This window comes from Taudactylus pleione, unplaced genomic scaffold (genome assembly GCF_031769625.1).
Source record: "Taudactylus pleione unplaced genomic scaffold, aTauple2 ptg003193l, whole genome shotgun sequence".
NCBI lineage: Eukaryota > Metazoa > Chordata > Amphibia > Anura > Myobatrachidae > Taudactylus > Taudactylus pleione.
Genome location: NW_028287549.1, coordinates 468,105 through 485,339, shown reverse-complemented (window position 1 = coordinate 485,339; position 17,235 = coordinate 468,105). Strand labels below are relative to the sequence as shown.

The following is a 17,235-nucleotide window of genomic DNA, read 5'->3' as shown; positions in this document are numbered from 1 at the left end:
ATACAGCCATTATAAAGGAAGGCGGTGATGGGAAATCATCAGCACTTCCTTCCTAGCAGATAACGGAGGCTGGCTTGTACGGAGTCCATGTAGCGAATCAGCAGCTCCGCAGCTATGACAGACAGCTAACTGCACCAATCAGCTGCTAGGAGCGGCTGAGTGACAGCTTGACTCAATGACGGACGACGAGATACTTGGCGGGCTCTGCCGATGTGGTAATAAATCACGTGTCCTCGCTGACCAATTGCAGGCGGCCTGAGGGAATGCGACTGACCAGGGGCGGGACAGAAAGGTGCCCTCAAAGAAGTGGGCGTGGCTTATATATAGCGTTGGCAAATAGCGCCCTAGGATTAGGTTACAGACATGGGCCGCATCCAATCATCATTCGTCCCGCCTGGCCGCTCATTCCTGCAGTGACTGCGACAGCGCTGCTCCGCCATATCAGCCAATGAGAAGGCGGCTGGGCGGAGTTCCAGGGACACTATATAAGAAGCGCTCGCCGGCTTCCCGAAAGCTTCCGCTCTGAAGAATGTCTGCGAGCTACGACAACCGGTAAGTGTCAGGGCCGCGGCCTAGCAGTCATGTGACCAGGCCTGTAACTGCGGCCTTCCCTGGCGGCATCCTCCCTCCCTCTCTCACTGGTTTATATCCCCGCCGCTGCCGCCTGTGTGCTGAGCCTCCCCCCACACCCGCCGGCGGGACCCCATGGTGACGTGTCCTGAGCGGCCGGCTCCACCCGCCGTCCCGTTCCCTCTCTACCCCCCCTACACCCGGGCCGTAACATGGCGGCCCCCGCCCGGCAGCACGTGGCCGTCTCAGGGTGCGGGGAGAGGACAAGATGGCGGCCGCGCGGGGAGCTTTCCTATAAGATGGCGGCCACTTCCGGCCCTGCACGTGGCCCCAGGGGGAGGGGGATCTCTGCGTTTATCATATACCCGGACCTACGGTGTATCACCCTGCCACCCTCCCCCATGTAATATATCCCCCTCCCTGTGACACATTGTATATTATACTGTATTATATCACACTGACCCCCCCATGTAATATATCCCCCCTCCCTGTGACACATTGTATATTATACTGTATTATATCACTGACCCCCATGTAATATATCCCCCTCCCTGTGACACATTGTATATTATACTGTATTATATCACACTGACCCCCCCCATGTAATATATCCCCCTCCCTGTGACACATTGTATATTATACTGTATTATATCACACTGACCCCCCATGTAATATATCCCCCTCCCTGTGACACATTGTATATTATACTGTATTATATCACACTGACCCCCCATGTAATATATCCCCCTCCCTGTGACACATTGTATATTATACTGTATTATATCACACTGACCCTCCCCATGTAATATATCCCCCTCCCTATGACACATTGTATATTATACTGTATTATATCACACTGACCCCCCCCATGTAATATATCCCCCTCCCTATGACACATTGTATATTATACTGTATTATATCACACTGACCCCCCCCATGTAATATATCCCCCTCCCTGTGACACATTGTATATTATACTGTATTATATCACACTGACCCCCCCATGTAATATATCCCCCTCCCTGTGACACATTGTATATTATACTGTATTATATCACACTGACCCCCCCCATGTAATATATCCCCCTCCCTGTGACACATTGTATATTATACTGTATTATATCACACTGACCCCCCCATGTGATATATCCATATCCCTGTGACACATTGTATATTACACTGACCCCCTCATGTAATATATCCCCCTCCCGGTGACACATTGTATATTATACTGTATATCACACTGACCCCCCCCCATGTAATATATCCCCCTCCCTGTGACACATTTTATATTATACTGTATTATATCACTGACCCCCCCATGTAATATATCCCCCTCCCTGTGACACATTGTATATTATACTGTATTATATCACTGACCCCCCCATGTAATATATCCCCCTCCCTGTGACACATTGTATATTATACTGTATTATATCACTGACCCCCCCATGTAATATATCCCCCTCCCTGTGACACATAGTATATTATACTGTATTATATCACACTGACCCCCCCCCATGTAATATATCCCCCTCCCTGTGACACATTGTATATTATACTGTATTATATCACACTGACCCCCCCCATGTAATATATCCCCCTCCCTGTGACACATTGTATCATATACAGTATCAGACTGACCCCGATGTAATATATCCCTCTCCCAGTGACACATTGTATATTATACTGTATTATATCACACTGACCCCCCCCATGTAATATATCCCCCTCCCTGTGACACATTTTATATTATACTGTATTATATCACTGACCCCCCTCCATGTAATATATCCCCCTCCCTGTGACACATTGTATATTATACTGTATTATATCACCCTGCCATCCTTCCGTATGCTATATATCCCCCTCAGTGACACATTGTATATTATACTGTATATCACACTGACGACCCCCATGTAATATCCCCCTCCCTGTGACTCCTTGTGTATTATACTGTATAATATCATGCTGACCCCCCATGTAATATATCTCTTGCCCTGTCACACATTGTTTATTATACTATATCATCCTGCCACTCTCCCCTATAATATATTCCTATCTGACACATTATCACACTGACCCCATGTAATTTATCCATCTCCCTGTGACACATTGTTTATCATACTGTATTATATCATACTGTATTATATCATACTGACCCCCCCACATGTAATATACAATGTGTCACAGAGAGGGTAATACATGTGGGGGGGTCAGTATGTTATAATACAGTATGATATATAATGTCACAGGGAGAGGGAGATATCATACTGTAGTATATCACACTGACCTTCCACATGTAATATAACCCTCTCCCTGTGACACATTGTATCATATACAGTATCACACTGACCCCGATGTAATATATCCCTCTCCCAGTGACACATTGTATATTATACTATATCACTGACCCCGATGTAATGGGTCACTCCCTGTGACTCATAATACATTATAATATACAATGATGGAGATGTAAGACGCGGTATCCGTGCAAGTTATGTGCGCCGATACTGCTACTCCCCGATGTATGATCGGGGGGTTGAGTGGTACATGATAAGGGCGCTATCTACAAGATGGCAGCGCTGATAGCCTGGGCCATGTGTGAACAGTCAGATTACCTGACCGTTCGGCCCGCTGTAGCTGTCGCTATCTACAGCTACAGCCTGGCGCTAGCCTATCCCCACAGCAGGGACAGCGCTGTCCCTGCTGTGGCGGTTGCCTGCTCCAGGCTGCACGCTGGAATCTCGTGATACTTGCGAGATCCCGCGCATGCTCGGTGGAGCCGGCCGGGACAGAGATACAGCGCATCAGCACTAGGCTCATGCGCTGCGGTCTTTAGCAGGTAGCGCTGGAGGGGGGAGTTAATGCTCCTCCTCTGCGGCCGGTGAGATGTTCTTGCATCTCATCGGTAGTGCTTCCTGCCGGTAAGGAGAAGCAGGAAGCATTATAGCGGCACGTTGAGTGCCGCTAGAATATATCCCTGATACAATGGGGTAGATGTATTACATCAGGGTGACTGATATAATACAGTATGTCTCACGGAGGGGTATATATTACATGGGGGGTCAGCGTTATATAATACAGTATAATATACAATCACACTGACCCCCATGTAATATAACTTCCTCTATTATATTGTACTGTACTCCTCACCCTATGACACATTGTATATTCTGTATTATATCGCACTACTACCCACCCTGTTTAATATCACTCTCCCTGTGATATATATATTTTATTATTTCTGTGTTATAACACAGAAGTTGATCAGTCGCCAGCGGGTCCCTGCCGTAAGTGTACGGGAGGTTAGTGGGTCGCCTGTACACTCCATACATACAGGCAGGAGACATTGGTATCAGGGGTGCTGCAGGGCAGATACCGTCTGTACATATGTGCTGGTACACTAGATATATTGCCTATTCAGTGCAACATGTAATATGTGTGTGCCCAGGTCATGAGTACACATCTGTATAATCCCCATCCTGCCTCCCTGTATTATATTATAACTACTCACCCCTGTCATATACCCCCAGCCCACCTATATCTGTGATATACTGTATATTATAGATACAGGATGGGGATCACTGACCCCCTGTAATATACCCCCATCCTGGGATCCTGTATCTGTGATGCACTGTATATTGTACTATACCACACTGTCCCCCTGTAATATACCCCCTGCTGGGTCACTGCATGTGGTACACTGTATATTATACTATACCACACTGTCCCCCTGTAATATACCCCCCTGCTGGGTCACTGCTTGTGATACACTGTATATTATACTATACCACACTGTCCCCCTGTAATATACCCCCATACTGGGTCCCTGCATGTGATGCACTGTATATTATACTATACCACACTGTACCTCTGTAATATACCCCCTGCTGGGTCCCTGCATGTGATGCACTGTATATTATACTATACCACACTGTCCCCCTGTAATATACCCCCATACTGGGTCCCTGCATGTGATACACTGTATTTTATACCACACTGTCCCCCTGTAATATACCCCCATACTGGGTCCCTGCATGTGATACACTGTATATTATATTATACCACACTGTACCCCTGTAATATACCCCCATACTGGGTCCCTGCATGTGATGCACTGTATATTATATTATACCGCACTGTCCCCCTGTAATATACCCCCATACTGGGTCCCTGCATGTGATGCACTGTATATTATACTATACCACACTGTCCCCCCTGTAATATACCCCCCTGCTGGGTCCCTGCATGTGATACACTGTATATTATACTATACCACACTGTCCCCCTGTAATATACCCCCCTGCTGGGTCCCTGCATGTGATGCACTGTATATTATACTATACCACACTGTCCCCCTGTAATATACCCCCATACTGGGTCCCTGCATGTGATGCACTGTATATTATACTATACCACACTGTCCCCCTGTAATATATCCCCATACTGGGTCCCTGCATGTGATGCACTGTATATTATATTATACCACACTGTCCCCCTGTAATATACCCCCATACTGGGTCCCTGCATGTGATGCACTGTATATTATACTATACCACACTGTCCCCCTGTAATATACCCCCCTGCTGGGTCCCTGCATGTGATGCACTGTATATTATACTATACCACACTGTCCCCCTGTAATATACCCCCATACTGGGTCCCTGCATGTGATGCACTGTATATTATACTATACCACACTGTCCCCCTGTAATATACCCCCATACTGGGTCCCTGCATGTGATGCACTGTATATTATACTATACCACACTGTCCCCCTGTAATATACCCCCATACTGGGTCCCTGCATGTGATGCACTGTATATTATACTATACCACACTGTCCCCCTGTAATATACCCCCATACTGGGTCCCTGCATGTGATACACTGTATATTATACTATACCACACTGTACCCCTGTAATATACCCCCATCCTGGGTACCTGCATGTGATACACTGTATATTATACTATACCACACTGTACCCCTGTAATATACCCCCATCCTGGGTACCTGCATGTGATACACTGTATATTATACTATACCACACTGTCCCCCTGTAATATACCCCCCTGCTGGGTCCCTGCATGTGATACACTGTATTATACTATACCACACTGTCCCCCTGTAATATACCCCCATACTGGGTCCCTGCATGTGATGCACTGTATATTATACTATACCACACTGTCCCCCTGTAATATACCCCCATACTGGGTCCCTGCATGTGATGCACTGTATATTATACTATACCACACTGTCCCCCTGTAATATACCCCCATACTGGGTCCCTGCATGTGATACACTGTATATTATATTATACCACACTGTCCCCCCTGTAATATACCCCCATACTGGGTCCCTGCATGTGATGCACTGTATATTATACTATACCACACTGTCCCCCTGTAATATACCCCCATACTGGGTCCCTGCATGTGATGCACTGTATATTATACTATACCACACTGTCCCCCTGTAATATACCCCCATACTGGGTCCCTGCATGTGATGCACTGTATATTATACTATACCACACTGTCCCCCTGTAATATACCCCCTGCTGGCTCCCTGCATGTGATGCACTGTATATTATACTATACCACACTGTCCCCCTGTAATATACCCCCATACTGGGTCCCTGCATGTGATACACTGTATATTATACTATACCACACTGTCCCCCTGTAATATACCCCCATACTGGGTCCCTGCATGTGATACACTGTATATTATATTATACCACACTGTACCCCTGTAATATACCCCCATACTGGGTCCCTGCATGTGATACACTGTATATTATATTATACCACACTGTCCCCCTGTAATATACCCCCCTGCTGGGTACCTGCATGTGATACACTGTATATTATACTATACCACACTGTCCCCCTGTAATATACCCCCATACTGGGTCCCTGCATGTGATACACTGTATTTTATACCACACTGTCCCCCTGTAATATACCCCCATACTGGGTCCCTGCATGTGATACACTGTATATTATATTATACCACACTGTACCCCTGTAATATACCCCCATACTGGGTCCCTGCATGTGATGCACTGTATATTATATTATACCGCACTGTCCCCCTGTAATATACCCCCATACTGGGTCCCTGCATGTGATGCACTGTATATTATACTATACCACACTGTCCCCCCTGTAATATACCCCCCTGCTGGGTCCCTGCATGTGATACACTGTATATTATACTATACCACACTGTCCCCCCTGTAATATACCCCCCTGCTGGGTCCCTGCATGTGATGCACTGTATATTATACTATACCACACTGTCCCCCTGTAATATACCCCCATACTGGGTCCCTGCATGTGATGCACTGTATATTATACTATACCACACTGTCCCCCTGTAATATATCCCCATACTGGGTCCCTGCATGTGATGCACTGTATATTATATTATACCACACTGTCCCCCTGTAATATACCCCCATACTGGGTCCCTGCATGTGATGCACTGTATATTATACTATACCACACTGTCCCCCTGTAATATACCCCCCTGCTGGGTCCCTGCATGTGATGCACTGTATATTATACTATACCACACTGTCCCCCTGTAATATACCCCCATACTGGGTCCCTGCATGTGATGCACTGTATATTATACTATACCACACTGTCCCCCTGTAATATACCCCCATACTGGGTCCCTGCATGTGATGCACTGTATATTATACTATACCACACTGTACCCCTGTAATATACCCCCTGCTGGCTCCCTGCATGTGATACACTGTATATTATACTATACCACACTGTCCCCCTGTAATATACCCCCATACTGGGTCCCTGCATGTGATACACTGTATATTATATTATACCACACTGTCCCCCTGTAATATACCCCCTGCTGGCTCCCTGCATGTGATGCACTGTATATTATACTATACCACACTGTCCCCCTGTAATATACCCCCATACTGGGTCCCTGCATGTGATGCACTGTATATTATACTATACCACACTGTCCCCCTGTAATATACCCCCATACTGGGTCCCTGCATGTGATGCACTGTATATTATACTATACCACACTGTCCCCCTGTAATATACCCCCATACTGGGTCCCTGCATGTGATGCACTGTATATTATACTATACCACACTGTCCCCCTGTAATATACCCCCATACTGGGTCCCTGCATGTGATACACTGTATATTATATTATACCACACTGTACCCCTGTAATATACCCCCATACTGGGTCCCTGCATGTGATACACTGTATATTATATTATACCACACTGTCCCCCTGTAATATACCCCCCTGCTGGGTACCTGCATGTGATACACTGTATATTATACTATACCACACTGTCCCCCTGTAATATACCCCCATACTGGGTCCCTGCATGTGATGCACTGTATATTATACTATACCACACTGTCCCCCTGTAATATACCCCCATACTGGGTCCCTGCATGTGATACACTGTATATTATACTATACCACACTGTCCCCCTGTAATATACCCCCTGCTGGCTCCCTGCATGTGATGCACTGTATATTATACTATACCACACTGTCCCCCTGTAATATACCCCCATACTGGGTCCCTGCATGTGATGCACTGTATATTATACTATACCACACTGTACCCCTGTAATATACCCCCTGCTGGCTCCCTGCATGTGATACACTGTATATTATACTATACCACACTGTCCCCCTGTAATATACCCCCATACTGGGTCCCTGCATGTGATACACTGTATATTATATTATACCACACTGTCCCCCTGTAATATACCCCCATACTGGGTCCCTGCATGTGATGCACTGTATATTATACTATACCACACTGTCCCCCTGTAATATACCTCCATACTGGGTCCCTGCATGTGATGCACTGTATATTATACTATACCACACTGTCCCCCTGTAATATACCCCCCTGCTGGGTCCCTGCATGTGATACACTGTATTATTATACTATACCACACTGTCCCCCTGTAATATACCCCCATACTGGGTCCCTGCATGTGATGCACTGTATATTATACTATACCACACTGTCCCCCTGTAATATACCCCCATACTGGGTCCCTGCATGTGATGCACTGTATATTATACTATACCACACTGTCCCCCTGTAATATACCCCCCTGCTGGGTCCCTGCATGTGATACACTGTATTATTATACTATACCACACTGTCCCCCTGTAATATACCCCCATACTGGGTCCCTGCATGTGATGCACTGTATATTATACTATACCACACTGTCCCCCTGTAATATACCCCCATACTGGGTCCCTGCATGTGATGCACTGTATATTATACTATACCACACTGTCCCCCTGTAATATACCCCCATACTGGGTCCCTGCATGTGATGCACTGTATATTATACTATACCACACTGTCCCCCTGTAATATACCCCCATACTGGGTCCCTGCATGTGATGCACTGTATATTGTCCTGCAGTGTATTGTTACTGTGCCTGGTACGTATTGATGAGTCAGTCTGAGTGCTGACGGCTATAGTATTAGTAGGAGTGTGCCCCCATGCCCGGGTTACACAATAACTGACTAAGCAACTTTATAGTCAGACTGAGCTGCTGATCACGTGTCTGTCCGTATTCATGTCAGGGATGGCACTGAGAGGTAGATACATCCGGTAAGCCTGGCACTGCTGTCAGCACCCGGGGGTGACTACTATAGTCTGTTCCTGTGATAGTCCCTAAGCCTGTATATGCACCCGCCTGTGTACAGCCATACACAATCTGTCACCCGGGGAGATGTATTAATATGCAGCTAATGTTCGGTTAATGAATGCATGGCCCTGCTTCTCCCATTACAGAAGCGAAGCCGCGCCAATTACTGACCATGTGTGAAAAAAATAATTTTGCCAATGTGGGAGTTACCTGGTCTCCCTGGCGAATCGCACGCTCCCTCTTCCCGCACTTGCTGCTTTATTGGAGGAAAAACTTGATTGTTTTCTAATGTGCCAATGTGCTAGCTTTTATACAGACTGTGCCCCACTCTCCCAACACTGAGAGATGTGACCCTCGCCTAGAGGGCTTGCTTTAGGATACAGCCTAAATGGGTCTGTTTTTTTTGTTTTAGATCCAGAGACAATGGACCCGAAGGCATGGAGCCTGATGGTATCATTGAGAGCAACTGGAATGAAATTGTGGATAGCTTTGATGATATGAATCTGTCCGAGTCTCTCCTGAGAGGAATTTATGCCTATGGTTTTGAGAAACCTTCTGCAATCCAACAGCGCGCTATTCTACCTTGTATCAAGGGTGAGTGATCGCTTGTAATGGGGGCTGTACAGCAAGGGGTGGGAGTGATTGCTTGTAATGGAGGGGGTGAGTGATTGCTTGTAATGGAGGGGGTGTGTGGTCGCTGCTAATGGGTGGGCATACAGCCAGGAGGGGTAAGAATGCTTCTAATGGGGGTATACAGCAAGGGGGCAGGAGAGATTGCTTGTTGTTGGTGTACAGTGAGGGGGTGAGTGTTGTGAATGGGGGTGTACAGCTAGGTTTGAATGATCGCTTGTAACGGGGGTGTACAGCGTAGGGGCGATAGTGATCACGTAATGGTTTACAGCTAAGGGGTGGGTGATCGCTTGTAATGGGGGTGTATATTGAGGGAGGGGGTTGTACAGCAAGAGGGCGGTGAGTATTTGCTTGTAATGGGGTGTACAGTGAAGGGGTGAGGTCGCTTGTAATGGGGTGTGTATAGCAGGGGGGTGGGTGATCGCTTGTAATGGGGCCTGTACAGTGAGGGGGTGAGTGATCGCTTGTAATGGGGTGTGTATAGCAAGGGAGAGGGTGATCGCTTGTAAGGGGGTGATCGCTTGTAATGGGGCCTGTACAGGGAGGGGGTGGGTGATCGCTTGTAATGGGGCCTGTACAGGGAGGGGGTGGGTGATCGCTTGTAATGGGGGTGTACAGTGAGGGGGTGGGTGATCGCTTGTAATGGGGGTGTACAGTGAGGGCGTGGGTAATCGCTTGTAATGGGGGTGTACAGTGAGGGGGTGGGTGATCGCTTGTATTGGGGGTGTACAGTGAGGGGGTGGGTGATCGCTTGTATTGGGGTGTGTACAGAAAGGGTGAAGCTTATCTACTGTATCTAGACATTATTTCCGGTCACTGTAAAGCAGCCTTACCTGACCCATGGAGTCACCAGTGTTACATAGCGGGGTGGAGGGAGATAGAAGACTTCTGATTAGTCCTCGCACTGACCTGTTCCTCGGATTAGGCCGTAGTAAAGAGCTGAAAGTGCATGTCCGCAGGGGCTGGTGAGTGGCACCTGGGCAGGCTGACATCGGCACCTTACCTAAATTTAGCACCAGCTTCATACACCAGATACTAACAGGCAGTCACCTTCATGACCTGGTGAGAATATAATATCCAACAAATTATAATAATCTAGTGTAAGGTGTCTGTATTGCTGGATAATGAAACAAGATTACTTAGGTAAAAGGATAACAGTAACCTATACCAGTGATGTCAGGGTAGTGGGTGGGCCTGTACCCAGTAAGGGGGTGGTCATACGGTCACCGGATATAGTGCTAGGAAGGGAATGCAGCTATGGCCTCTGCACGCTGAGTGACTGACGGCTCTATTTCAGGTTACGATGTGATCGCTCAGGCTCAGTCCGGAACTGGGAAAACTGCCACGTTTGCCATTTCCATCCTTCAGCAAGTTGAGCTGGATTTAAAGGCCACTCAGGCCCTGGTATTGGCTCCAACCAGAGAGTTGGCCCAGCAGGTGAGTGGCCTCGATCGTGGTTCAGTGTAAAGCAGAGTCCTTTTTTTTGGTGGAGATGCTGATGTTTGGACCTTTTCTCTTAGATTCAAAAGGTGGTGATGGCTCTGGGGGACTACATGGGTGCCTCTTGCCACGCTTGTATTGGGGGCACCAATGTACGGGCAGAAGTACAGAAGCTCCAGTCAGAAGCTCCGCACATAATCGTGGGCACTCCCGGCAGAGTCTTCGACATGTTAAACAGGCGCTATCTCTGTGAGTATCTCTAACATGGAACCTCCAGCCCCTGTCACTGGGCAAGGCGGCGTCATGTGGCACCTGGTCTTATATCTGACAGGGGCAGAGAAGCACCCCCGTATTCATCCCAGTGCAGCTGTTGTGCCTGTCAGCTGGTTCATGCTACGGGGACACCGATGGCTGGCCATAGCCCATCGCTTTTCGTTGACTAATACGGTTTGTTTTTGTGTTGTTTTTTTGCAGCCCCCAAATGCATAAAAATGTTTGTGCTGGATGAGGCTGACGAAATGTTGAGCAGAGGATTCAAAGATCAAATCTATGATATTTTCCAGAAGTTGAGCAGCAATGCTCAGGTAATGTTCTGTACAATTGGTTAATAATCTGTTGCATAAATGGTGTCTAACACTAGATGGCGCTAGACCTCCGTGTTCTGCGTAGGGTGTAGTAATGGAGCTGTGTTGCCGTTCTGGGTTGGTTTGTTGATGATAACCCATGCGTGTCATCTGACGCCCTCATCTCTCTCTGCGTCGGCTCTCCGGTCTGCGTCTTGCAGGCCAGAACAGTCTGGGTGCAGAGAATTGCGGGGAATGATCACACCACACTATCTGAAAACCGCCCGCCTTTCTCTCTCTGCAGATGGCGGCTGCAATGAGCCGTGCGTTTGCTTTCCGCGTGCTAATCCCTGACTTTTCTCATGTAAGGTGGTGCTTCTCTCTGCCACCATGCCTGCAGATGTGCTGGAGGTAACCAAAAAGTTCATGCGGGACCCCATCCGTATCTTGGTCAAGAAAGAGGAGCTGACCCTGGAGGGTATTCGGCAGTTCTACGTCAATGTGGAACGAGAGGTGAGTGTCCTTCGGGCAGGGCCCCTACCCCCTGTCACTGGGCAAGGATGCATCACGTGACTCATTCTTATATCTGACAGGGGGAGAATAAAAATGACCCATATTCATCCCAGCGCAGCATGACTGTGACTGTCAGCTGGTTCATGCTGTGGGGACACTCTTAGCTGTACTGCTGTTACACTCTAGCTTGTGCTGATCAGTCTTGTCCCTTCCAGATGAGTGCTGTCTTTAGTCTTGCATGGTGCCCCCCAGATCAGCAGCTCTGCTGCGACTCTCCTCGGTCTGACTGATGTCTGCTTTTCAGGAGTGGAAGCTGGACACGCTCTGTGACTTGTACGAAACCCTTACAATCACACAAGCTGTAATCTTCATCAACACCCGCCGGAAGGTGGACTGGCTGACGGAGAAGATGCACGCCCGAGACTTCACGGTGTCTGCCCTGGTAAGCCTTGCCTGCGGGTCCAGTCTTGTGCCCCTGTCACTGGGCAAGGGCTCGTCATGTGACGTGTGCTTATATCTGACGGGGGTATATTAAAGGACCCCCATATTCATCCCAGCACAGCTGTGTGACTGTCTGCTGGTTCATGCTGTGGGGACATGTAGTGTCGTGTGTTACCAGGCAATCATACAATGTCTCTTACAGCACGGAGACATGGACCAGAAGGAGAGAGATGTGATTATGCGAGAGTTCAGATCTGGGTCCAGTCGCGTCCTCATCACCACAGATCTACTGGTAAGCTGCATTCAGTCTCTGCTCGCTAACCCCGGCCTTTAAGGCGTACCGGTATTAATGCAGTCTCTGTTCCAGGCCCGAGGTATTGACGTGCAGCAGGTCTCCCTGGTCATCAACTATGACTTGCCAACAAACCGAGAGAACTACATTCACAGGTGAGTATTGTGGCTCAGTGTGGCCTCATCCCCCCCCCCCCCCCCCCCCCCAAGAGCATTCCCTCTCTGCACAGCTCTATGCTGACCGCAGAACGTAGGCCCTTGGAAGAGAAATCTTAACCATGATCCACAGCGGTTAACGCTATACTGTCGCGTTTCGCAACTTAAACATGGCTGACACTAAATGGTATTCAATGCTCTGAACCTGTGAGCACCAGTTTTGGGAGATGGCATTAACCGAAGGCTCCCCTGTCCCATTTCTCTCGCAGGATTGGCCGAGGCGGCCGTTTCGGTAGGAAAGGAGTCGCGATCAACATGGTCACCGAGGAAGACAAGCGTACTCTGAAGGACATTGAGACTTTTTACAACACAACCATTGAGGAGATGCCCATGAACGTGGCAGATCTAATCTAAAGCTTCCCAACCAGGGGAAATATTTAAATGGGAAAAAAAAACAGAAAAAAAAAACAGCATAATTGAAAATACAAAAAATACCCTCTCTGCACTTGCCCCACACGGTGGGGGCAGAGGGGGGTGCAGAGCTTTGTTTATAAAGCCCCATACATTTGGGCTTGCCCTCCCTACTCCCTGTATGACATTAAATGATTTTTTTTGTTTTCTGTTTCAAATAAATGTTATTTTGAGGTATTGTGGCCGTAAATACTTGTTTTGTGTTTTCTTCTATAAAGTGAACACTAATCCCCCTTCCCCCCCCCCCCCCCCCCCTCTATCTTTTCCCACCAAATCAGTGGACCAAACAGGACTCCTATAATTCCCCTAAATCAGACAGCTCAATTTGGATTTTTGACTTTTTACAAAAAACCCCAAAAAAGCTTAATTGTTAAATTTTTATTTGCTTTTCTGTATAGTATTTATTAAATAAAAACTTTTTTTTGCAACATAGTTTGTCTCGTGCTTTCCCTGCCCCTCCCATGTCAGCCCTTCCCAGCTATAGCTGCCCCTCTCCCCCCCTCTTAGTGCTGTTTTTGGTGGGAAATGGGTTAAATGTTAATACAGAACTGAGACCTCAGGGCACTGTAGTCCCTTGACAGTGGCATCTGCAATCTGTACCATGTAGATATTGGCCAGTGCTTCTGGCGGTCCCGGTCTTACAAGGTGCAAGGCTTCCGCAGTCACCTGAGGGCGATCTAACATGAGTGGGATTCTCTAATTGTCAGTCATGTTCTGGTATCGGTGATGCCAGGACGGTTACTGGGGGTAATGCTGCATTTTGAGTGTTCTGGGCAGGAACTACTGGATGGGAAGGTAGACTGGATATTTCACGGTGTAATCTCAGCATGGGTGCAGAGAAGACTAATGGACGGGGAATGGAGGCAGTGGTTGGAGACGGGTTTTGTATTTTAAGATGTCGCTTAACACACCCTCCACTCAGAGCTGACTATGACTGGTCCTGTATGAGCCAGTGACCATCTCGTACATGGCTTCAGGGGTTTAGGTATGAAGACTTGGAGAGAACATGGACCAAGTACCAACCAATCATCTCCTAACTCATATATTTTAAACACTGCCTGTAATCTGACTGCTAGGAGCTGATTGGTTGGTACTTTATATCCATCCACTTTATCTAAGGCTGCTTACGTGGATCCCTTAATGTCCTACAGTCTCATGGTGGGTTTGGTACCAGTCTAAATCAACTGGCTTAAATTTGGTTCTACCTGGCTTCTTGCGTAGGTGTGGGACTTTGCAGAACTACTGGTTGCTATTAGTGATACGACTTGCATGTACTGCGATCTGTAGCCCTACAGTAGGCGGCTATTCTACAAGTGACCAGTCTATACAAAGCATAACAAAGCTTTTATATTAACAATAGTTTGACTTCTAAGCTGTGTAGTAAGTGTTAGTTAAGGTACAAGTAGTGTGTGGGGGGGGGGGGGTGTCTTACTGCTTTATGCTAGTGTAAGCCCAATGGTAACATGTAGTGTTATAGTCCTTGACATTTGGCTTCCATGCCTATAGGTAGGGTGACCTGTAACCCAAGGGCTATGCCCACTTTCATGGTTGACAATTTTGGAAGGTCCCCGTGTTGTATATGAATGTAGTCTTCAAAATACCATGATACAAGCAGTAACTGCAAAACATTACATGATGAGACTTGTTAGGACGAGAACTGATAAGGGGGAGGGCAGTGTGCTGGCTGTAGTGGGTAGTGGTATGGGGGAGGACAGTGTGCTGGCTATAGTGGGTAGTGGTATGGGGGAGGACAGTGTGCTGGCTATAGTGGGTAGTGGTAAGGGGGAGGGCAGTGTGCTGGCTATAGCAGGTAGTGGTATGGGGGAGGGCAGTGTGCTGGCTATAGCAGGTAGTGGTATGGGGGAGGGCAGTGTCCTGGCTATAGCGGGTAGTGGTGAGGGAGGGAAGTGTGCCGGCTATAGCGGGTAGTGGTGAGGGAGGGCAGTGTGCCGGCTATAGCGGGTAGTGGTGAGGGAGGGCAGTGTGCCGGCTGTAGTGGGTCATGGGTGTAGGGTAATTTGGTCAGTGAAATGGTGCTTACTGTATGGGTGTGCAGGTGGTCAGTGACTGAAGGAGTAGTGTGGCACTGGTGATGGGTAGTGCAAGGTGGGCAGATGATGGGGTCATTCCTGGGAGCTTGGGTAAGCCTGGCCATACATCTATCAGATTCCCTGTTCGGCTGATGTCTTAATCGGTGGGGGAATTGGCAATATACAGTATTTGGCAAAAAATACATTTGGGGTCAGAATCTGGATTGTCAATGTGTGGCATTTCATTGGTGCCCCAAGCACTGTCAGAGCAGGGTATTGCCCTGGCAGCTGCCTGATGTACGGGCACATACATGTAGGCTGTATTGAGGAGTTTCCCTGGTGTAACGCTGAGAATCTTTGAAATCAAACGTCCTTAAATGGTCATCCTGAGACTTGGTGTTTTCCTGATGTATTGCTGATCAGCGTTTCTGATTGGCCTGTGCGGAATGGCGATTCGGGCTGTAGAGGAATGGCGCACACTGAAAATTGCTGGAACTAAACCAGTGCTTTACTGTCACACACGTGCCTCCTGCAGTCGATGGCGTGACTGACGAATTCCCAGCGAGAGACTGTAAAAGTAGGAACCACGTCTTCCCTATGGCAGGTCTCACATCCAGCAAAGATGCCAGCCCATATGCAAGGAACTTACCAGGACAGCACTGTACATATGGCAGGTCTGATGGCAGTAAGACCCTTGCCCCTGTACACAATGCTTTATCAGACATGCCATGTTATTTGTAATGTATACGACATTTCCCTCTAGAGGATTACTACAACTGGACAGAAGAGCTATTCAGTGTGTCCCCACAAACCAACTTCACCCATCGCTAAAATGACCAAACCTTCAGTCTCTTGTGTTACTGCTGTTTTATACTTGCCGGTGAGGATTAGTGTACTGAAGACGCTGACCTGCTGGTGAGGACGTATACGCCAGAAGACTCTGCCAGTGAGGATTAGTGTGCTGAAGACACGTTGACCTACCGTGAGGATGTGTACTCCAGAAGACGCTGCCGGTGAGGATTAGTGTACTGAAGACGCTGACCTACCGGTGAGGACATGTACTCCAGAAGACGCTGCCGGTGAGGACGTGTACTCCAGAAGATGCTGCCGGTGAGGACATGTACTCCAGAAGATGCTGCCGGTGAGGACGAGTGTACCCCAGAAGACGCTGCCGGTGAGGACCGACTGTACCCCAGAAGACGCTGCCGGTGAGGACCGACTGTACTCCAGAAGACGCTGCCGGTGAGGACCGACTGTACTCCAGAAGACGCTGCCGGTGAGGACCGACTGTACTCCAGAAGACGCTGCCGGTGAGGACCGACTGTACTCCAGAAGACGCTGCCCGTGTTCCATTGCAGTCCTTCTGATTGTTAGAAGTGTCAGATTTGCCATCATTACCCTTTATTACATACATGCTATAGCCGAGATA

The 17,235-nt window shown here is 47.9% G+C and overlaps 1 protein-coding gene and 1 non-coding gene across 2 annotated transcripts; both read left to right on the top strand.

Moving 5' to 3' along the window:
* Positions 1-447: 447 nt before the first annotated feature.
* EIF4A1 (eukaryotic translation initiation factor 4A1) lies at positions 448-14,208 on the top strand. Its single transcript, XM_088466474.1, has 10 exons — positions 448-552; positions 9,684-9,865; positions 11,199-11,338; positions 11,422-11,590; positions 11,816-11,925; positions 12,274-12,417; positions 12,722-12,859; positions 13,061-13,150; positions 13,226-13,305; positions 13,575-14,208. The coding sequence occupies exons 1-10, from the start codon at positions 530-532 to the stop codon at positions 13,717-13,719; spliced, it is 1,221 nt and encodes a 406-aa protein (XP_088322600.1). The 5' UTR covers positions 448-529; the 3' UTR covers positions 13,720-14,208.
* On the top strand, positions 12,046-12,186 carry LOC148430780 (small nucleolar RNA SNORD10). The gene has a single exon (XR_015877352.1). It is a non-coding gene; the product is annotated as a small nucleolar RNA SNORD10 (small nucleolar RNA).
* Positions 14,209-17,235: the final 3,027 nt, after the last annotated feature.

Excerpts from the sequence above, each read along its gene's own strand:
- EIF4A1 (XM_088466474.1), top strand. The coding sequence starts at position 530 with ATGTCTGCGAGCTACGACAACCG. Across the intron at positions 11,591-11,815 it reads GTTAAACAGGCGCTATCTCT|CCCCCAAATGCATAAAAATG; the intron begins GTGAGTATCTCT and ends GTTTTTTTGCAG. Across the intron at positions 13,306-13,574 it reads CGAGAGAACTACATTCACAG|GATTGGCCGAGGCGGCCGTT; the intron begins GTGAGTATTGTG and ends TTTCTCTCGCAG.